At 50.7% G+C, this 20,784-nt stretch overlaps 10 protein-coding genes across 10 annotated transcripts; 4 read left to right on the forward strand and 6 right to left on the reverse strand.

Annotated features, from left to right (window-relative positions):
• Positions 1–203: 203 nt before the first annotated feature.
• N7525_010806 (putative protein phosphatase PP1 regulatory subunit Sds22) lies at positions 204–1,722 on the reverse strand (the record flags this gene model as incomplete). Its single annotated transcript, XM_061215229.1, has 7 exons — positions 204–220; positions 298–700; positions 757–831; positions 896–1,192; positions 1,339–1,410; positions 1,485–1,516; positions 1,587–1,722. 7 exons carry the CDS (start codon positions 1,720–1,722, stop codon positions 204–206), a joined length of 1,032 nt encoding a protein of 343 aa, XP_061067741.1.
• Positions 1,723–2,832: 1,110 nt separating this feature from the next.
• psrA (putative general stress response phosphoprotein phosphatase Psr1/2) lies at positions 2,833–4,764 on the reverse strand (the record flags this gene model as incomplete). Its single annotated transcript, XM_002561211.1, has 5 exons — positions 2,833–3,045; positions 3,098–3,196; positions 3,254–3,403; positions 3,482–4,599; positions 4,677–4,764. 5 exons carry the CDS (start codon positions 4,762–4,764, stop codon positions 2,833–2,835), a joined length of 1,668 nt encoding a protein of 555 aa, XP_002561257.1.
• A 1,374-nt stretch (positions 4,765–6,138) lies between these two features.
• On the forward strand, positions 6,139–8,604 carry pxa1 (putative peroxisomal ABC transporter (PXA1); the record flags this gene model as incomplete). Its single annotated transcript, XM_002561210.1, has 1 exon — positions 6,139–8,604. The coding sequence occupies one exon, from the start codon at positions 6,139–6,141 to the stop codon at positions 8,602–8,604; it is 2,466 nt and encodes an 821-aa protein (XP_002561256.1).
• Positions 8,605–9,201: 597 nt separating this feature from the next.
• On the forward strand, positions 9,202–11,639 carry N7525_010809 (uncharacterized protein; the record flags this gene model as incomplete). The annotated part of the gene is made up of 5 exons (XM_061215230.1): positions 9,202–9,382; positions 9,621–9,697; positions 9,750–9,945; positions 9,996–11,021; positions 11,098–11,639. The coding sequence occupies 5 exons, from the start codon at positions 9,202–9,204 to the stop codon at positions 11,637–11,639; spliced, it is 2,022 nt and encodes a 673-aa protein (XP_061067742.1).
• Positions 11,640–11,973: 334 nt separating this feature from the next.
• On the reverse strand, positions 11,974–12,925 carry N7525_010810 (acetate uptake transporter family protein; the record flags this gene model as incomplete). The annotated part of the gene is made up of 3 exons (XM_002561209.1): positions 11,974–12,297; positions 12,352–12,526; positions 12,588–12,925. The coding sequence occupies 3 exons, from the start codon at positions 12,923–12,925 to the stop codon at positions 11,974–11,976; spliced, it is 837 nt and encodes a 278-aa protein (XP_002561255.1).
• A 17-nt stretch (positions 12,926–12,942) lies between these two features.
• On the forward strand, positions 12,943–13,176 carry N7525_010811 (uncharacterized protein; the record flags this gene model as incomplete). The annotated part of the gene is made up of 1 exon (XM_061215231.1): positions 12,943–13,176. One exon carries the CDS (start codon positions 12,943–12,945, stop codon positions 13,174–13,176), a length of 234 nt encoding a protein of 77 aa, XP_061067743.1.
• Positions 13,177–13,753: 577 nt separating this feature from the next.
• Positions 13,754–14,937, reverse strand: N7525_010812 (uncharacterized protein; the record flags this gene model as incomplete). The annotated part of the gene is made up of 3 exons (XM_002561207.1): positions 13,754–14,601; positions 14,669–14,821; positions 14,877–14,937. The coding sequence occupies 3 exons, from the start codon at positions 14,935–14,937 to the stop codon at positions 13,754–13,756; spliced, it is 1,062 nt and encodes a 353-aa protein (XP_002561253.1).
• A 215-nt stretch (positions 14,938–15,152) lies between these two features.
• Positions 15,153–17,204, reverse strand: N7525_010813 (uncharacterized protein; the record flags this gene model as incomplete). Its single annotated transcript, XM_061215232.1, has 5 exons — positions 15,153–15,910; positions 15,963–16,388; positions 16,447–16,611; positions 16,662–16,924; positions 17,152–17,204. 5 exons carry the CDS (start codon positions 17,202–17,204, stop codon positions 15,153–15,155), a joined length of 1,665 nt encoding a protein of 554 aa, XP_061067744.1.
• A 203-nt stretch (positions 17,205–17,407) lies between these two features.
• N7525_010814 (Tim10/DDP family zinc finger protein) lies at positions 17,408–17,826 on the forward strand (the record flags this gene model as incomplete). Its single annotated transcript, XM_002561205.1, has 2 exons — positions 17,408–17,505; positions 17,640–17,826. 2 exons carry the CDS (start codon positions 17,408–17,410, stop codon positions 17,824–17,826), a joined length of 285 nt encoding a protein of 94 aa, XP_002561251.1.
• A 259-nt stretch (positions 17,827–18,085) lies between these two features.
• Positions 18,086–20,611, reverse strand: N7525_010815 (putative Sin3 complex subunit (Stb2); the record flags this gene model as incomplete). Its single annotated transcript, XM_061215233.1, has 1 exon — positions 18,086–20,611. The coding sequence occupies one exon, from the start codon at positions 20,609–20,611 to the stop codon at positions 18,086–18,088; it is 2,526 nt and encodes an 841-aa protein (XP_061067745.1).
• Between the last annotated feature and the right edge of the window lie 173 nt (positions 20,612–20,784).

A 20,784-nucleotide genomic window follows, 5' to 3' on the forward strand; every position in this document is an offset into this window, starting at 1 on the left:
CACACCCTTCAGGCCATAGTGATTATTTCATATTGTCTACTTCTTAGTTCTATGGTCTGTTCTTTGATGTTCTGGGTCAATTTCATAGGTCCTCACATTCTATGTGTAGAGATCAATCCGCCTTGCTTATAGAACGGAAGACGACAGAGCCATTAGTCAAAAACACAGAGTATAAAAGACATTAGCGTATCACCCTCATTCCCTCAAACTCGGACAAACGCTGTAGAGTGGAGTATCACATTAGCACCATGTCCGAAACCATGTGTATACTGCAAGAGACAGAGAGGAAACACTTACTAGCATCAATCTGTTGGATATTCGGCAATGCCAAGCGCACCTTATTCCGATAAACGGCCGGCCCATTCAATTGCAACGGGTTACCCTCGAAGTAAACAGTCTGCAACTTCTCCTTATCCTTGAGCTCGCGCTCAACTTCCTCAAAGCTAGCAAGCTGATTATTCGACCCCCACAGCTCCTCGAGGTTCTTTAGGGAAGAAAGATGTTCAAGATGGGATACCTGGTTGTTGGAAAAGTCGAGCACGCGAAGTGTCTCGTTGGACTCCAGTCCTGCAAGTTCGGTTATCGCATTGTGAGAGAGGTAGAGCTCTTCAAGCTTCGGGAGCGCGGAGAGACCAGTGATTTTGGTGAGGCGGTTGGATTGGATGGAGATGATGCGGAGGTTTGAGAGGTTGTCCAGGTTCTGCGAGGGTGTCAGCTTTTCTACTTCTTAAGGTATTTTGGGTGACAACTGCGGACCTTCATTTCAACGATCTTGTTTTTCCCGAGCCAGAGCTCTTCCAGCGCCGTCAGTGTTTCCAAATTTTCGATTTCCTGAACAGAACCCGTGTCAGCCTCCCCATCGTTCACCTCATATGCAGTATCATATAGTACGAACTCGAATCTTATTCGCGCCCAACTCCAAGTTCTTGATTGCGGTCAATTCCTCCAAGCCCTCGATACGGGAGATTTTGTTTTGCACAAAGAAAATCTCGGTCAATTTCTTCAAATGCGAGATATTCTTGATATGCTTGATCTTGTTAAAGCTCAAATCCAAGCTTGTCAAGTTATGGAATTCCTCCAGGCCCTTGATGTGCGAGATGAGGTTATCGTAGAGGTCGAGTTCGGTCAAACTGGCGGCGACATTTGGAGGGAAGTTGATTCGTGATATTTGATTCTGGCGCATGCATAGTCTCTATATAATCCAGCGCGTTAGCCATCTGGGTAAATCAGAAGAATGCCGTGCCGTTGCGCTTTTGCGTCTTTGAGGAAAAAGTGGTGCCATATGCCCCTCTCAGCTACCAGACACATGCGGATTCCAGGGTTGTTGAGGGTATGTACCTGGAGCTTAGGGAAGCGTTCCAATTTAAGGGCGGAAATTGACGATATCCGGCAATGCACGAGGTCGATATCCTACAGCAGAAGAACGATTAGCGATCGCGTCGCGCGCGCGTCGATCAGCGGAGAGGCCAGGGTTATCTGCCTACCTCTGCATTAACATCTTCGTCTGCCAATAGATCTAAATAGCCGTTAGCCGATCGCCTCCAAAGACTCTCGCCCCTGAACAATCAATCACCCAGCGACCGTACCTTCGTCAGCCTCAATCTCTTCGACCGGAGGTGCATCAGGATCCGAGTAATCTGAATCCTCCAGCGCCTCCGGGTTTGTAATAACGGCCTTTGGCTCCATTCTCATTTTTCCGTCCCAGCCCTCCTTGTTCTTCATGATTTCCGCCAGCGTGAGAGTTGTGGGATGTTTGGTGGGCGGTGGGAATCGCGATTGCGGGGAGCTTTCGGCGGTTTTATCGGGAGACGATCCCCAATGGGTTATTATGAAACCAAGAAAATCCTAGGAGATGCGCTCGAAAGAACAAAGAGGTAATAAAGAGGAAATAAAGAGGTCGCACTGAGCGTCAGGAACTGAAACCTTGGTCTCGGGAAGGTTGAGGTTGGCGACTACATCATCGTCTTAATGCGGCCTCAATGCGGAATGGCCCCCGAAGCACTTAACTTGTCTACTTACTTATATCATGGATTATAGATAGACGATAATTAATGGTTAAATTCATTTCCACTCTAATACAACTTGCTCCATTTTGTTTTCTGGATACGTCTCGGGGGCTATGTACAGCTTCGGGAGCCGTGATCATGTACATTGCATGAAAGAATCACTCCAACAATGCTGGCAGTGTAAAGGGAATTATTAGACACTGCGCACTATGAAGGAGATGCGTACCAACTGCCAGGAAGAGGTCCCAGCAAAGGAGAGAACACAATGAAATGCATGCTCGTGTATTGGTGAGCTGAGATCAAGGCAGTAAGGCCGTGTAGCAAGGCAAAAATGGGAAAAGAAAAACATAGGGCGGATACAGCGGGGACATGATAACCAAGAGACGCCTGCAGAATGCATAAAAAGCGGACTTGTTGGGTGTTGGGAATGGGGAGAGAATACACAAAAAGGGAAGATCAGGACATGAGGGGGTGTTGATAAAGCACAGGGTAAGAAATAGAAAAAGAAATGGGCGAATGGGCTCGCTCGGAGCGTAGTGAGATACAAAGTCAAATTGCAATGCAGAAGGTCGAAGATGGTCAGGTTAATGTACTATCCAAGAACGACAACAAATGCAGGAGACGCGGCCCTGGTCCAGTAGGATACCAGTTCCATCTGGGACCATGTTCTGTCGTCGAGAAGGGGAATCGGAAGTAGGAAATAGGGCGACTAGCCATCAATGGCAGCAATGCTGGAGGAACGCAAAAGGAAAGGGCTTTTCTCGCGTAGAAAAGAAAACAATTCGCTCAAAATGGATATCTCAGGCGTAAGAAGGATCCCGTCGATCTAGAGGGTGCAGTCGAGGACCATGCTGACATCTTGGACTTGGGCCCCTGCAAGATCCTCGAGGACGGGGATGAGATCGAGCAACTCGTTATCGTGAGCGTCAGAGAACCAGCTACTGATGGGAATCGCGTGCTCAGGGTGGAAGATGTAGGATGTGGGGGAATTATCAATGATAATTGTTTCCTTCAGGTCTCGACCAACTTGTGAGAGATCCTGGATAATCGTTAGCTTGTTCTCAATCTCTAAAAGGGGCAAAAAATCCCACCTTGACGTAGTTCCCCTGGTGGTTATAACAACTCTCTCGGAATAGGCGATGATGAACCACGTTGTGGATATCCAGTTGATCGAGCAAAGGATCGCCATACTATAATAACTCAAGTCAGCGTGCGTCATTCAACAAAGCCATCAACTATTAACTGACCTTTGAAACTGAGGCAGTAAATACCACCACTTCGTAGAGCTCACCAACGCGCTTCATGAATGCATCCACGCCTGGACGTTTGATCACATAGATGTTGTGGTATTGACCTTCAATCTCAACTGGAATAGTGAAGTCGGCACGCTCCAAAACCTGTCAAATCAATGAGTGAGATGATACAATTATACGATGACACGCCCTGGGCGCACATTGAAAGCGAGGGAGACTTACCTTGAAGCTGCTGTGAACCAGTGTTTCATCAAGATCGAGAACCAAGCACTTTCGGCCGCGTAAGTGAGGCAAAGGTGCAGGGAGCAAAGGCTGCGTTGTCTCCTCATAGTGGCCTCGAGCCGGGGGGGCCGGCGGTGCCGGGGGAGCAGGTGGCAGCGGTGGTGGTGGGGGAGGGATCACAACAGGGGGCTTCATTTCTTGATGAGATGCAACTTCTTCTTGGCCGTCAGTACCAAAATCTTTAGGGATGGTTGACGTTGATGCAGAATTGAGGTCCTCAGTGGTCGAGGTTGATTGACCCTCTCGATCTTGAGTGTTTGCGTCTGCTTTCACTTCAGGTACTGACCCCAGCGCAATTCCTGTTTGATCGTGCGGGGTAATATCATCGGTTTGATCTTTCTGGCCAGAAACTTCTAGCTGTGTGGCATCCGCAGAAGGACCGTCACTTTGCACGCTAGCCATAGCAGGCTGAACATTGCGGTCTTCTTCACCGGGCTGATCAGCGCTGACTGTGGAGTTTGCCTTTTCATCTAGATATGGCTCCCTTGATTCTACGGTGCTTGAGTCAGTAGGAGCCTCCGTCTTGTCTGGAGTAGGCAACCTGTTAGAAGCAGGTGGCCGCATGGTTGTTTTCTTTGCAGGCACAGCAGTGTCATCTGCATCAACGTCCGATGAGGAGCAACAGCCCAAGAAAGCCAGGAACTTCGATGAACTTTTCTTCTGTTGGGGCTTCGCAGGACTGTCATCAGCCATAGTCGCCGCCTCTTTACTCTCCTCCACATTCACTCCGTTCTGAGGCTGGCGCGACCGTCGGCTACTTGCCCGGCTGTGATCCCGTTTCGACCGCAGAATGCTCACTTTGGAACTCCTCCGAGAAGGCCCATCCTGCGCCGCTTCCTCGGTCTTTTCCAACCCTTGTTGTTTGTTGGTTTTCGAGGATCGTCGCGACGGGATGGGGATCAACAAATGGCGTTTCTTGGGTGCGTCGGCGCCTTCCGCAGCGGTTGGTGTGCTCTCCGCTGGTGCAGTGGAAGACGGTGCCGGGTCGGAAGGCGCGACAGAAGTTGCGTCCTGGATCTCGGTCGCATCGGTACGTCTACCCTGTTCGGGCTCAGTACCTACGGAAGGAACGACGTCAGCAATCATATCGCCCTTGGGTACAACACGTGAAAAGGAACAAGCGCATTTCACTTACTGGCTGAGCCCGGAAGGCCGGAGGTATTCATGGGTGCGTTGTTTGCGGATTCCAGAGCTGAATCTCGCGCGGTGCTCTCTCCACTCATCGAGGGTGGCTGGCGTCGTCAGATGCCTCAAAACAGGTAAATATAGAAAAGGGAAGTGAAGCGAAACAGTTCCCAGGTCGGAAAGGCCGAGTCAATGCCAGGACTCTCCAAGGTTGAGAGCGCGGCTAATAGGGGACGTTAACACGCCTCCTAGGACAATAAGCAAGCGATTTGGGAAGTTCGCACGTACCGCCTTTGGCCCCGGGAGTGATCCAACGCCCACACTATTTGCTTCAAAAAACCAACAAACTAAACGAACAGAAAAGGGATGTGATATCTCTACTTGTTTTAGGGAGGATTTTCGGGGGGGGGGGGGGGAGGAGTCGAGAGGAGTCGGGGGAATGTCACGTGAATCTACGGTGTGGGAAAACGGGGGAGAAGAGGAAATGGGATTTATTTCCTTTTTTCCTTTTTTTTTTGACGCTAAACAGGGCTAACAAGGCTAGCAAGGCACAGGGGTGTCCTTTTTCACACGCTACTCCAAGCCCTCAGCGGCTACGGTAAATCCCGACTTGCTATCACGCTGCGCAGAGTCGTACCCTATACTTGGCCAATGCTACTTTCACGTTGAATGTGGGATTCTTGTTCCTTTGCTCTATATATGGTTCATAGAACCCTACAAAACAGGGTCTGAGTCAAAACAAGTAGAATCCTTTTGGAGATGATCCCGATCAGGGCCTGTGGGGGGATCTAACTGTGGATATTAACTGTGATTGTTATGTATGGCCCCTTTTTTTATGGCCACTTTTATGGCTTTGATAGCCAGTCAGATGGCCAGTAGGAGGAGCTATGGCCTACAACATACAAAACGTGATTGATTTCACTTGATGCGACTCAAATTAGATCCAGTCCAAACCCCAAGCAAACTGCTCACTAGTTAAGTTATACCTAGCTGTTGTTCGAGTTCTCGAGGTTCCATAGTTGGGTTGGAATGTTTCATAGGAAGTTGAACCCATAACAAAGGATGTCAAAGAAAATCATGCAGATTAAAGACCAGACCTGAGATCCATGGGAATATTCCAATATCGCTGGGGGTCAGAGTCAAAAATTCGGGGTTTCCCCCATTTCTATTATTATCCAAGTTGGTCATGCAGGATCCTTGGAGTTCATTGGAAGGTCACCCACCTGGGCAGATGGGAAAAGGCTGGGCTGCAGCAGAAAAGCCGTACAGTCAGCTTCCCCACGTGAGGTGCTTCTCCGCATATCCCGAGGTTCACATGCAATGATGCAACCTTGGAAGATATGTCAACTTCACTTTCTGGCCTTGACATGCATTCTCTATGGTTTAGAACACTCTCAGAATTAACCTCATGGGCTTCGGAGTCTAGGGGCTAACAGTTACCTCGTGAGTCGGAGGTCTCAGGCCATTTGAAGATGGCTGTCCAGTCAACCCTTCGGCGTCCGGAGGATCCCCTCCTGGCATTATATCGTCATTACTCCGACCTCGTACACTCCAAATTCAACCGCACGTCTAAGACCACCCGCTTGGTTGCAACGATAGCCCTTCTTTTCTCCATCATCAGCTCGGGTTATGGAGGCTACAAGTGGTTCCGAAGGAGAGCCAAGGAGCGAGCCCAGGGTCGCCGTCTATTACGCCGGAACTCTGGTCTCCGTGGGAAAGATGGATCTCGCACTATCTACGTGCCATACAAGGACTCCCTAACCTCTAAAGTCTTGATTCATCCCACCAAACCGACTACCTTTGACGCTCATCGACGACTATTCCTCAACCCCCCAGCATCGGCTCGCGGCAAAGATGATGGCTCGACAAGCCAGATTCCTCCCCCTACAACCAAACCAGGTCTGAATTTGGCTTTTCTGCATCAGTTCTTGAGCTTGGGTAGTATCATGGTCCCGAGATGGGGAAGCAAGGAGACTGGCTTACTGATGAGCCATGGCCTTTTTCTCTTGATGAGAACCTATCTCTCATTATTGATTGCACGGCTTGATGGTGAGATCGTAAGGGATCTGGTCGCCGGGAAAGGAAAGGCTTTCCTTTGGGGTATTCTCAAGTGGTGTGGGATTGGAACCCTTGCTTCGTATACCAATGCGATGATCAAATTCCTCCAATCGAAGGTGTCCATCGCCTTCCGCACTCGGTTGACCCGTTATATCCACGACTTATACCTAACCGACAATAACAATTATTACAAGCTGATGAACTTGGATGGCGGAATCGGTCAAGGGCCAGATCAATTTATCACACAGGATCTTACCCTGTTCTGCTCGGCTGCCGCATCACTGTACTCCTCAATGGGAAAGCCGTTGGTGGATCTTTTCGTATTCAACTATCAACTTTACCGCTCACTCGGCCCCCTTGCCCTGAGCGGCATTTTGGCTGGGTATTTCAGCACAGCCGTGGTGCTCCGGAAACTGTCCCCACCATTTGGAAAGCTCAAAGCAGTAGAGGGCAAGAAGGAAGGGGATTTCCGTGGTTTGCACTCACGACTTCTAGCCAATGCCGAAGAGATCTCGTTCTACGGCGGAGCTGATACCGAGCGGGTGTTCCTAGTCAGAAGCTTCAAGGAGCTGCAGCGATGGATGGAGGGCATTTACAGTCTCAAGATCCGCTACAACATGCTCGAAGACATGATCCTGAAGTACTCCTGGTCGGCATTTGGTTATTTGATCACTTCCCTGCCCATCTTCCTCCCTGCCTGGGGTGGCTCAGGTGGTGCAATGGAGTTGGCCGATGCACCCGAAGGCATGGGTCGCGAGCGTGGCCGCATGAAGGAGTTCATCACTAACAAACGCCTCATGCTTTCGCTCGCCGATGCTGGAGGCCGCATGATGTACAGCATTAAGGATATCTCGGAACTCGCCGGCTACACCTCCCGCGTCTACAGCCTCATTGCCACCCTGCACCGTGTCCACGCCGATTCGTATTACACCCCACGGGGCTCACATCCCGAATTATACTCTCTTGCAGATTCCCAAGGCACCATCCACAACGGCTTCGACGGGGTCCGTCTGGAGCAAGTCCCGATCGTCGCACCATCCCTCTATCCAATGGGCGGCGACGAGCTCATCGAGTCGCTCTCATTCATCGTCCATTCAGGCGACCACCTCCTCATCTCAGGTCCAAATGGCGTAGGCAAGTCTGCAATCCCCCGTATTGTGGCCGGGCTCTGGCCCGTATACCGCGGGCTGGTTAGTCGCCCTCGAGGCTTCGGCCTCGATGGAATCATGTTCCTCCCCCAGCGGCCGTATCTTAGTGTCGGTACTCTGCGTGACCAAGTCATCTACCCGCACACGGAGATCGACATGCGTGAAGCTGGCGAGACAGATGCAGCTCTACAGAAGATCCTCGACGACGCCCATCTTGGTTATCTGCCACAGCGCGAAGGTGGATGGGACGCTCGCAAGGAGTGGAAAGACGTTCTGAGCGGTGGTGAGAAGCAGCGTATGGGCATGGCGCGGCTCTTCTACCATGAGCCGCGGTATGCATTCATGGACGAAGGTACGTCGGCTGTTTCCTCGGACGTCGAGGGCTTGCTATACGACAATGCCAAGGAGCGAGGTATCACTCTCATCACCATCTCGACGCGGGCGTCTTTGAAAAAGTACCATACCTACAACCTGACTCTTGGCATGGGTGCCGAAGGCGAGGTCTGGGAGTTCGAGAGAATCGGTACGGAGAAGGAGAAGCTTGGCGTTGAGAAGGAACTTCAGGAGCTGCGGAAGCGTCTGGATAAGGTGGACGAATGGAAGCAGCGCCGCGAGGAAATAGATCAGGAGCTGCAGAAAGTTTGGGCCAATGGTGCTGAAGTCGCACCGCCGCCTTATCAGGAAGAAGAGCACTCTAGCTCTGAGGCGCTAGTTGAAGCAACTGCGAATTGAATTTAATAGTCAACATGTACAATCTCGAAGGTCTTTCATCTTGAATCTTAGAACGAAGTTTAACAAATTCATCTGCATATGTATACTAGGAATATTTCCAAGGTTCTCAGTCTAGTGTTATATCAGCCGCCCATGCAGCCTCCTTCATTGACATAAGAGTTTTAATCTAATATATCGAACAGGTTGTTCAATATTTTATAAGGGATGTCTGTCATATGTAAGAAGAGTACTCCAATGTCCAACTGGATATTCTTCTTATGTATCTTTCTAGTCTTTCGACCTAGGCAGGTATGTGTACAATATATACGATTCGAAAGACTCGAATTAAAGCGGCAATAGAAATCTCCCCTTTCTTCACCGCCCTCTTAAAGCGGCGGTGTGCGTTATCGATAAGCCCACCAACAAAGAGAAAACCATCCACGGCCATAGTTCAACAACTCTCTCTCACTTGAGTTCTCGTACAAACATCTACTCTCTGTAGACAGCTTGTTATGCTACATCTTTTTTTTAAATCTGATACTTTATACCATTGCCGAGTTTTAGCTCCTGTACAATCCAGTCTGCACTTCCTGGGCTCCCCAGGTGGGGAAGACAAACATGTCTTCTAGCAGCGAGGACGAGGACCCCAATGTCAATGTTATCCCCATGGATAACTTTCCCAGCGATGGAGATATGAGTACATGGCCTGTGGGTAATATCTACACTGAACGCTCTGATGCGCGCTGGCGGCAGTTGCTTGCTGAGAACTGGCTCAAAGATATGGGCACTTATGAAGATGGTGAGTTGACTACAGATGTTTTAGGTCTATGTTTTATTTGGCATTCTGGGTTGTTTGATTGTACTGTTTTACGCGTTACACGATTTGGGTGACTGCATCTGTCGCTGAATTCAAGTCGTTTGCTCATTTGCTCATTTGCTCCTCCACTCCTTTGTGTTTTATGCTGGCCTGCTCCATCCTTTCTTCTCTGTCACCATGCTTCATATCTCTACTCTCATACTGATATAGCATACCTCAGGTGTCATTCATACCATTGAAAAGTTGCCTGAGGGATACGCTCTATTCCAGCGAGAACGTGGGACCAACCCTGGCATGGTGAGCTTTCAGTGTCCTCCTATTGGTTTACAACTAATAATCCTACGTGAAGTTTGACAATTTTCTCTTTGGTCATCCGAGCGGTCAGTATTTCCAATCACAGAGAACTTTCTTGACCCATTTCTTGTCTCTGGTCAAGAACGAGCTGGACAAGTGTCAATGCAGGCCCTGTGCCAAAATGAAGACAAGCGAAGGGACTGCAGTTCGGGGAACTACGGTGCAGGGAACCAGACCTGCGATGCAGCCAAGTAAGTACTACCATGTCTCTACATTAGATTGTTTATTGACACATATTAAGTCACCAATAAGCGTCGACCCACCGATGCGGAGGGACCAGACTACTGGCGAATCTTGGTTATGAAATTGAAAGATAAGGGGTCTTTCGATGAAGATATTGAGCAGAAGTTCAACTTTGACTGGGTGTTGACTCAGGAATGGCTTTCGGATTACTTCATGAAACTGGTTCTGGACCCCGCTTACGTCCCCCGTCGTGGTGAGCTTGTTCTCTGGATCTGGCAGGGTCTCGAAGACGGCTGCTTGATGCACAACCCTGCGACCGGCTTTGTTGAAATATTCGGCAACGATAACAAGTGGCATGGCGTGCCCAGTTGGCGTGCCGGTGTGGTGACCCAAACCCCGGAGGAGGAAGGGCATATGGTGGATATCATTGAAGCTCCGGACAGCCCACGCGGGCTGAGTTACTCTGGGTTCCGAGTGGAGACTCTCCCAGATCCCCTGGGTAAAGACAAGTCTTACTCCGTACAATACGCCTATGTTCCGTTGCGGAATATCAAACCTTTCAACACATGGCAACTCTACCTCCATGGCCAAGAGCGAGAGGATATTCATCCATCTATTGAGAACGCCATGACTGTTATGTCTTCCTGGAGCATGGTTCACAAGTTCCACATCATAGGCACATGGCCCAACGCAAGGATCTACTGCAAGGGAATCTTCATTGGATCCGAGCTCATTGCCGTACACGACACTGTTCGTCTTCGGCCACATGGATTCCATCACGATCAGCTCAAAGACGGAACAGTCCGTGAAGTGACGGACGTGATGGTTGTTGAAAAAATCACACTCTGCCTTACAGAGTGTATCGACGATGACGAGGAGCATCTAGCAGAACACTTCACAGCCCTGATCTCCGGTAAGATTTTCACCACCGATCCAAACCGCATTACCGAAGAAGGCCCATTCAAAGGTACAATCCCCGTGCCACCCAACGGCGAGACAGCAACCGGTCCTATCCCACTCACTACGGAAGAAGCAACCGCTACCTTCCGCCAGGTCAGCATGTGCGATTACGGCCCCTGGTACCGTATGGCCAACGGCAAAACCTGCACCGTCTCCCCCACACCTAATAATCGGTCGCTGCTACGAACCGCTCGCGGCAGAGCTTATGTTCGGCACCCACACATTGGGTTACGACGTAGCCGGCGTGATGGAAGGTCGTCAGTATTCGTCACAAGTCGATGCGCGCATGCCCGAGGGCAACACGTGGTTCTGGGGCGACTGCCGGGTGGAGACGCTCGGACTAACAGAAATCAACGGTGTGGAATGTGGCCTTACGGCAGCGCAGCGGCAAGACCCGCGCAAGTGGCAGGCAATCATAAAAATGGCGCGCGGCGAAATTAGCCACGCTCTCCGGCGTCAGGCTCAGATTCCTTCTTCTGGTCGACCTTTCAACTCTTTGTCTTCGTCCGCTCCAAAGAGTACCAAGTCACGGCCAAAGAACGGTCTTGCGTCCGTTGCACAAACGAGTAAACTGGTCAGCTCTGCTATTGGCAGTGCACCGGAAACTGAGGACGACTCCGTGGAGGATGTAACTGAGGATGGCATTGGATTGGGTGACGATCCAGTGTCTGGCGGTGTCTCTGGGCTAGGAATTCAGGGCGGTGATTCTTCTGAGGGGGATAGTGATTATCCGTTTGCGTAGATTGATTCCGATGTGCCCGTTTGTTTTCCCTCCTTTTAGCGGCATATTCAAGATACCCATGGGCGTTAAGGGTGGGTGGTTCTATCTTAGCCAAATGAAACTATGTATGAATTGTACAATGTCCAAATGGTTGGAGTCCCTTCATTCAGTGTGTTCTTCGAGAGTTGTTATCCCGGCGATGTAATCCTGGAGAGCAGCCCTAGAGAATCGACGTCAATATCTAGAAGAATAAACACAATATACTTCAAGAGATGTAGGTCCCATAGCTATTGTCATTTCATATCTAAGTCTAAGAATGCCAGATCATAACATCATACAAGACCAAGCACTTGCCTCACACCTCGCTCTGTCCAGCAGAATTCCGTCTAGCAGACCTCTTCTTCTCCGACCAGGGGAAATGAATAACAGGAGGCAAAAAGAAGCTATTACTATCATCGGCCATACCAGCAAAGGCATTATACCAAGCCAAGAAAGCACCAAGCAGAGCAAAGAGCCCACCAGCCTTTATTAATTTTTCCTTCGGCACTCCATCCACATTGAAAAGGTATCCAAGGGAGAGCAAGAGAAGAGCGATATCAACAACGAAAAAGAGCGAAAAGAACGCCAAGGTGGATTTAAGGGTGAGCATCGTGACTATCGTTGTGAAAATGAACCAGCCCTAAGTAGAAAAGTTAGCTTTCTCTTCCCCTTCTTTTTATCCGGTATAACATACGAAGAGATACAGCGCCAGCGAATGATAAAACATAGCATGAGACCCATGATCCGCCTCTTCAAGCGCGCCCACAATATCAAACCCACCGGGGGTGAAAGTGATAGCCAGCGAGATCCAGAACCCACCGTACGACGAAAGCACCGTCGCACCGAAGGTATTGCCAATAGCCATTTCCCTGCTTTCGTTAGTAAAATCCCGTGTACAGTTCACTTCCATGACATGTCCGGTGAACATACCACATGCCAGCCAGGAGCTGCACCAACCCGCCATAAGCCAATGCAGGCCCGACGATGATATTAGGCTTTGTGATGCCCTTGACGCTCATATTGAGACATCCCAGCACGAAGGTGGTGAGAGCGAATGCGCAGAGGCCCAGCGGTGCTGGGTTGGCGAGCTTGCGGTCCTTGGGAATGCGGTATAGACCCGGTTGGAGATCACCTCCGAAGGCAGGGTAGCGGCTTGAGGCCGTGTTGACGTGGGCTAGGGGGCCGAAGTGGCCTTTTTCGTAGTCGTCGTTGCTTGAGGAGGAGGAGTTGTTTGTGTCTTTGACACTGATTCCTTCTTCGTGGGACATTGTGGGGGGTCTGAGTGATGGAGATGTACAGAAGGGGCGGGAAGGGTGGTATAGTTCGAGAGGAGGAGTATGGCCAGAAGGGCAGTGCAGTAATTCTAGATGAGTCTGGCAAGAAGGAATTGAATCGAATTGCGAGTTTGATCTGCTTTATATACTGCGTTGAGAAGTCCATGACACCACCATCATCAGCTAGGCACTATGGCCACCATTACCGCCAGGGAACGAGAATTCCTGGGGAAGATCAGCGATAGTGCGGGGGACGGACCCAAAAACAAGTCCCAGGAAAATGAACATGTTGGCATAGCTAGCTTCTGGGCATATCAGGACCCCGTAATGGGACCATATGTAGTTCCGTCCGTCCGTAGGCGACCATATTGGAGAGTACAGAAGTAGTGATGGATCGAGTGAAGATCAACATGCAAATCTCACTCCACGCTTAGAAAACTATGGGGAAATGTGGAGATCTCCAGGTGATAGATCCTGGATCTGCCCATAACCGAGTTAACGAGGGGGGATTATATGGAGTCTTCGGTCCACCTTTCGGCATCTTGGGCACTGAATTATAGTGAAATTGCTTGGCTGCAGGACCTGGAAACTCTGTCAATGCCGAGATTCATGTGCCGACGTGGGCATTGGGTTTGGAGGTGCGTCACCCACTTGGATTCATCTGGTTGGGTTGGATTTGCCCCCCGGGGAATCTCCAGGGTTCTGGTTGGCCAACGGTGACCATTCCATTCCAGTTCAACTACGAAAGGCCAAAAAACCTCAATGGATGATTTGAATTAACCTCATTCCAATAAAAGTAAGCTATGCAAACTCAATATATCCTCAATAATTCTTCTGGACTACTCCCCTTGCAAACTCCGCAAAGCTCAACCCAGGCTGAACCTCCTCCGCAAGATTCGGCTGCGTAAACACAGCAAGAGTATTCCTCGCGATCTTCTGTCCAGGACTAGCCTTAGCCCCCTTAACAAAATGCGGTACAGCCATAAACTTGCCGCGCGTGATCAGCTGCAAGGCCTCACCGGTCTGGAAAGCCAGACAATCCTTAGGAATATTGACTTTAACGATTTCATCAGTGCGCGAGCGGATGTACAGTCCGGCCGAGGGGTCGGGGGAACGGGGAAGCTCAGGGAGAGGGGCAGATGCAGACCCCGACGGATCAAGCGTTGGAGGGGAAGCTGCTTCGTCGAGGAACATGGCCGATGTCAAGCCGGTCAGACAGCCGTGGTCGAGGTGCGTGGCGCACCAGTCATCATCACTTTCAGCCCCTTCCTGATTGCCAGGGAAATAATGTAGCAGTCGTGCCTTGGTTGTCAGGCTGGTTGTCACGACATGGTGCAGGTATCCAGGTTTGTACCCTTCGATGTTGGCTTCTGCATACCGGTCACATGCCTTGGCGACGAGAGCCGCGGTATCAATGATCAACCCGCATAGGGACTCCACGCTACTCCTGAATTCGGGTAATCTGGTTGGTGAAGGCCAGATGTTTGGCGCGGTATACTGGGGTAGATCTGGGAAATCATCTGCCGGGGCACTGTCTAGAGATGCATCCTGATAGAAGGCGCAGTTCACGTAGTACGAGCCCTTGAGCGTGTCGAAATGACCTGATTTCAGGGTTTCTTTACCGCAGGACCAGCCGACCAGGTATTTGGATTCTGGGCTAGTGAGGGAGTCTACGTGGAGGTTAGTCTGATTTTGCTGCCGATTGGAGTCGGGCATCTCTGGTGTTGGGAGACTTACCCAGTTCGGGTTCAGGGAGAGCCGCCAGATACGAGGCATTGGAGAGAACCTTTGCGCGCAGGTCGGTGAAGGTCGAGGGTAGGTCTTTGACGAGGATGATGCCCAGAGAGGACGGTCCGAAGGCTTTGGTTAGAGTGTCGAAGGATACAGTTCCTGCATGGCTTAGCGTCTACTATTTCCTATTCTTTTTTTTTAACACATGACTTACCATCTACAAGTTCCTGCAGACTGACAGTAACGGCCTCAGCCGTATTAGCCGTGATATCCATGATGTTGTAGAAATCAAAATCAACTTCCCCGCTTCCAAGAATTTATTTAGCGGATCTTCCATATTTCCAATATAAAAGGGTCTTCATTTGCACTAAATTCGACACGATGTTACTTGATGCAGGGATCTTAATGATGTATCCAATAGGAAGTCGAGAATTCCATATCGTCCCATTCTTATGTCGTTATCGTACAAGCCACACCTATTTTACAATCCTCACTCGCTACGCCCATGCCGTCTTGTCACAGCCCTTAGATTACCAAATGGCAACACATCGGTAATTCGCTTAGCCCCCGTAAACAGCATACAGAGACGGTCAACGCCACAACCCCATCCACCGGTAGAAGGTAATCCCCACTCCAGCGCTTCAAGGTAGCTCTCGTCTATCTCGCCAGCTTCACCAGTAGCCTTGCCATACCTCAGTTGATCCTCGAATTTGCGGCGCTGCTCGAAGGGCGAGTTTTCCTCTTCGTACGTATTCACCACTTCCTTGCCCTCGATGAAGAGTTCGCCGCGTGCGGCGACGCGCTGCTTGGTCGTCGGGTGGATGAAGGATTTGGAGAGCGGGGAGAGGCATTCGGGTGGGTTGATGATAAAGGTTGGGTCGATGCATTGCGATTCGACGTAGACGCTGCACAGTTCGTCGAGGAGGCGGGGGAGGGTTGGGTTCGTCGGGAGTGGGAGGGAGAGTTCGGTGAAGATGGCGTGGACTTTATCTAGGGCGTCGGGGGATTCGAGGTTGGGCAGTTTGTGACCTGTGGCCTCTTCAATGCCTGTAAGGAAGTCGACGCGGCGGAATGGTGCCGTAAAGTTGGCTGTGGTGGGGTTAAGAGTGCCTGTTGTGTTTAACGCGCGGATGTGGGCTGCCATGCCAGAGAGAAGGTCTTCGGTCATGGCCATTAGGTTCTCGAGGTTGGCGTATGCCTGGTAGAATTCACAGGTGGTAAATTCTGCGTTATGGGTCTTGTCCAGTCCTATATCTCATCAGCTTTGCTAGATACGTCTTGCTTAGCTGTTCCAACACACCTTCATTGCGGAACGAAGGTCCAATTTCGAAAATCTTTTCAAATCCACCAACCACCAATCGCTTGAGCCACAGCTCCGGTGCAATTCTCAGCGATAACTGGCGGTCTGGGAACTCAGTGGCGGAGGTGTAGAACGGACGAGCAATGGCGCCGCCTGCCACAGACCCGACAATCGGGGTGCTGACCTCCATAAAGGACCGGTCGACGAAGAACTGGCGCAGATATTGTACAAGAGCCGAGCGGGCTCGAATTATATCGGCCGTTGCGGGGTTGGCCAGGAACTGGACATGGCGAGGGTACGGAGAGGTCTCGTGCTCGGTACCGTGGACGGGGACATCATGCAGACACGGCGATAGCAGCTGCGGCAACTCATTCACGTCAACAGTGAGCTCGCCTCGTCCAGTGCGGTGCGGTCTACCGGTTACAGCTAGAACAGCGTTTAGCGGGCGACACTCGAGTCAAGCCGGGACGGAGACGAGACATACAGAAAGCGTCACCGCGACGCAGAAGACGATAGAACTTCTTGAAGTCCTCGGGAGAGACACTCTCCAGGCGACGCTTGTTGCACATCACTTGGACTTTATGGCCGTCTTGCACGATATCGAAGAAGATCAATTTGCTTCCGGCGAGTCTATAGGTACGGATTCTTCCTACTATTCTAAGTACATGGGCATTGCAAAGGCCAGAAAGCAGAACCTACCAGAGACGATGACTGTGTCTTCTACTGAATCATTGTCGGCGAGCTTGGCGTAGCGAGAGCGAAACTCAGCGCAGCTCACTGTGCGCGTGTCCACCGCTAGGCGAGGGTATGGGTCTGAGCAAGCATCTTTGATCTGCTGTACGCGCTCCTGGAAGGCCTTTCCTGGCGACGCTGTAGAGCTATTCTTTCGAATTGACTGCAGGGTTAGTCGTGGTGTAAAGGGTGTCTGAATACGTGATTGTCTAGCGAGCCGCAGTCCTGCACTGAAGATTCTGGGTCAGCAATGTTCGAGATAATAGAAATAATTGATCCAAAATTAATCCAAAATTAAGCATTAAGCTTTGTCAGATAAAATCCAGTACGTTCAGTGTCCAAAAGGACATCACTGTAGCGGTTCTAATGCGGGGATAAATCATCATATAAGGGGAGAGGGGAGATGGGAGATGGGAGATGGGAGAGTAAAACAGTAAACAGTAAATGCAAATCTTACCTGTTTTGCAGGCCAAAGCCAGATAAAGCCCATCTAGGGCGAATTGAAAGCATAGCAAATGCCAATGGCTCTCACATTGTTGAGAGAGAAGGAGAAGAAGAGAAGAAGAGAAGAAAAAGAAACGGCAGAACCGAGTTTTTCCACGCGGGTGGCCCAAGCTTCTCCGACCTCCCGAATACGTTGGACTCTCTGATGCTCTACTCCACATAGCCTCTCATTACCATCTTCCAATTCTACTTCAAATCACATATACATCATGTCTTTCCTCTTCGGCGGTGCCCCCAAGATGTCCTCGGCAGAGAAGATCGCTGCCGCCGAGACAGAAGTCGAGATGATCTCAGACATGTTCAACCGGTAAGTTGAAGCTTTACTACCCAACTGTGTCTCAATTCAGATATCACAAGGCTGCAGAATCCCCATTCTGATCCATCTTCGAACCATCTATATCCTGAAACACGTTCTAACTTGTTGCCCGTCCCGAATCATAGCTTGACTGAGTCCTGCACCAAGAAGTGTATTCCCGCCGATTACCGCGAAGGCGACCTCAACAAGGGCGAGTCCGTCTGTCTCGACCGCTGCGTGTCCAAGTTCTTCGACGTCAACATCAAGGTCAGCGAGAAGATGCAGGGTGAGGCCAATGCCAACAAGCAGGGTGGCGGCATGGGCTTCATGTAAACGTGTTGACAACGAAATTTCTTGGGAAGGAGCTTTGGTAGCATTAAGAAGCTAGAGAGCTCGGTGGTCTTTGTTTTCTGTGTAAGGCTATTTGACTGGTTCGGCCTACTGAAAATGGTCCTGTTTTGAATGATGGTTCACGTTTATACCATCACGGATGGAGGATACGATCACCCGGTCTACCTCTGACTATGTACAATATGGTGGATAAAGGGAAAAACAGAGAATGGAAAAAGATAATATCATACAAGTGTCGTCATTAGGTCGAGAAGCCCATGGAACGTGCTATCCAAGCGGTCCAGGAAGTGTCATGCTGTTCCTCGCCTTTGACCAGGGCTTTGATTCTCGTCTCGACATTTACAATGTGACGGTCAAAGTCACTCAGGCCGGCTTCCATATCCTCAACTTTGGACTCGAGGACGTGTAGTTCGTAGTCCAGTTTGGCGCCCAGCAACTCCACGCGTTTCACGCCATCGGCGAGGTGGTGGCTTTCATCTATGAGGATGTCACTGGATCGTTCGCGCAGTCTCTGGTAGTCGCCGAATCGTTCCAGGTAGATTGAGTTGAGCTCTTCGTGACGGTCATATAGGAGTTGGTTGAGACCGTCCACGGATTCCACTTGTCGCTCAACCCAAGGCACGGTATGCTGGCTCAGCTCTTGAATCCGCGAGCTAAAGATGCGCCCCTCAGAGGCAAGCATGTCTTCTTGACCGATGGCATCCTCCAGGTTATCCGTTTCTTTGACCGTTGGTTTCCCGCCTAGCGGCTCCCACTTCAATACCACTTCTTCAACTGTGCTGAACGACAGGTGTCGTGCGCAGAAGTTGTCCCGCCGTTCAATCTCACTTTCAAGGCTTTGGAATTCTTCGTAACTTTGCGGCCGCCGCAGGGCCATGACAGCTATCCCGCTGATCGAACCGTCTCGGTCACGTTCGCGATCCATTGAGGCTGCCGTCGACTGAGACCTAACGCGTTCCATATCGGATTCTTCCTCAATGATTGGAGGCTGCTGTGTACTAGGCCAGTCTTGAGCTTGTGTTTCTGGCTCATCTTCTGGTACAGGTTCGATATGGATTTCGGGAGCTTTTCTCTCCGAGTCGGGAGTTGGCGACATTTGAGGCTTCTCTTCCTCCTCAATGAGCTTTTCGATGTCGTTTGATATCTTTCTATCTGACCGGAGCCCAGAGTCCGTCCGTGTTTTTGTTGACGGTGCCTCGTTGTCACTGTCGATGGACGGATGGTATGCAAGATCGGTTGTCAACTCGGAGCTATCTCGTGCAGAATGATGGTGATGGCGAAGGCCCTGCAGTCCCACTGCATCTTTGAAACGCCCTAACCCTGCTCGCGCGTCTGAAACTCGTCCGCTGACGCCCTTCTTTCGGTGGTCTTTCTCTTCAGCGGTCGGTTCCGGCATTTTCCAAGGACGATCGAGCCCAGAGCCTACTCGCTCGGCATACATATCCTCTGTCGAATTTTTCTTGCGACTGGTCCAGACATAACCACCTTGTTCATCGGTGGTAAACATCATATCCGAACCAGTCCCGCGAGTGAACCCGTCTTCAACACCACTCTTGCGCGGTTTGCCCAGCCACAGCCACTTTGCTCTCTCGCCATTGCAGCACTGTACGAATGTGTCAAGATCCAGTGTTTCGATATCGGCAATGCCGCCTTTGTCACGCCCGCGGACCATCCCCATAACCATCTCACCACCTTGTCCACTGAGCTCCGCCATGGTTGATTTCACTGCATCGGTCCAGCCTTCTGCATTGGCAGCCTTGGCCGTGACGCGGTGTAACCGGTCCAACGTAACTCGGTCCAGTCGCCGCGACCGCCTCATTTTTTGAGACTTTTGAAATCCAGCAATTCCTCTTTTCATATTAGGGAAGTCGAACGCGTCTTTCCCCACAGGGGCGCCATAGGCGTGCAGTCGATTTCGAGCTCCGAGCAACGTGCCCAGCAAGGCAGCCACGCTGGTAGGTCCTAGGCTGCTGTCGCTTGGCTCAATGTTATACAGGTCAGTCCCGATATCTGTCCACCAGTCGCTAACAGCTGCCTCGGTCACATCACAGAGTAGCCCGTCCACATATTCCGGGGCCAGCTTGTCAAACACCATCAAGGCAATCTGGCATTGTCTGACCAATTCCATGACCGCACTATACAAAGTAATCCTCTCACTCGTTCGGTACAGCTGATGAAACTTGGCTTCGGTCGCCGCTGAGGGAGGTTGAAGCTTCAAGCCCGCGCGGCCTGCGCACCCAAGTCTCTTTAAGTTTTCATTTACAATAAAGTCCTCCCGGTGTTTCTTTATATCGCCGTCGGGTATTGGAATCAGACTCAGGGCAGAAGGGAATGAGGATAAATCCGTGACCATGACTGTCCCTAGTGGTGTTTCCTTCCTTCTGGCGTGACATTGCTTCATGGCGTCAAAGTACATCCGTAGCCGAGGCGACCATGTAGCCTCATTGGTTGGAACACTCAATACTCCCACAATCACTGTATGCGAAGGGTCACCGGTATAGGTTGATATGATGAACGTCGGATGTACGCGAGAGCATGCCCATTGCTCAACGACATAAATTTCATAGCCTTGCAGTGTTACACGTCGCTGGAGCACATCGGTCGAGGGGTCTTCTTCGAGGTATCGAAGGGCAACCGCATCGGTGAACACAATTCGCTGGTGGCCCTGTGATGGGGGACGTTCGGGTCCAGTGGCGTTGGAGGCGGCCTCCGATGGCGTAGAGTCGGTGCGATCAACTGGAGGGACACCCGGGGCGTTGGCCTGCATGATGGCTAGTCCCCTGTCCTGGCTTATTTGTGAAGGAGACGAAAATGAAAACAGCGCCGATCATTCAACCCTAAAGCAGGTCACGTCGCCTAAGCTCAAGATGCGAAGGCAGGGCCGACCTTCCTTCGATCCTCCTGCACTCTTGGTCAGGTAGGAACAATTGTGACATATCC

This window comes from Penicillium rubens (genome assembly GCF_028828025.1).
Source record: "Penicillium rubens strain IBT 27055 chromosome Unknown utg000004l_segment0_segment0, whole genome shotgun sequence".
In the NCBI taxonomy this organism is placed as follows: Eukaryota; Fungi; Ascomycota; class Eurotiomycetes; order Eurotiales; family Aspergillaceae; genus Penicillium; species Penicillium rubens.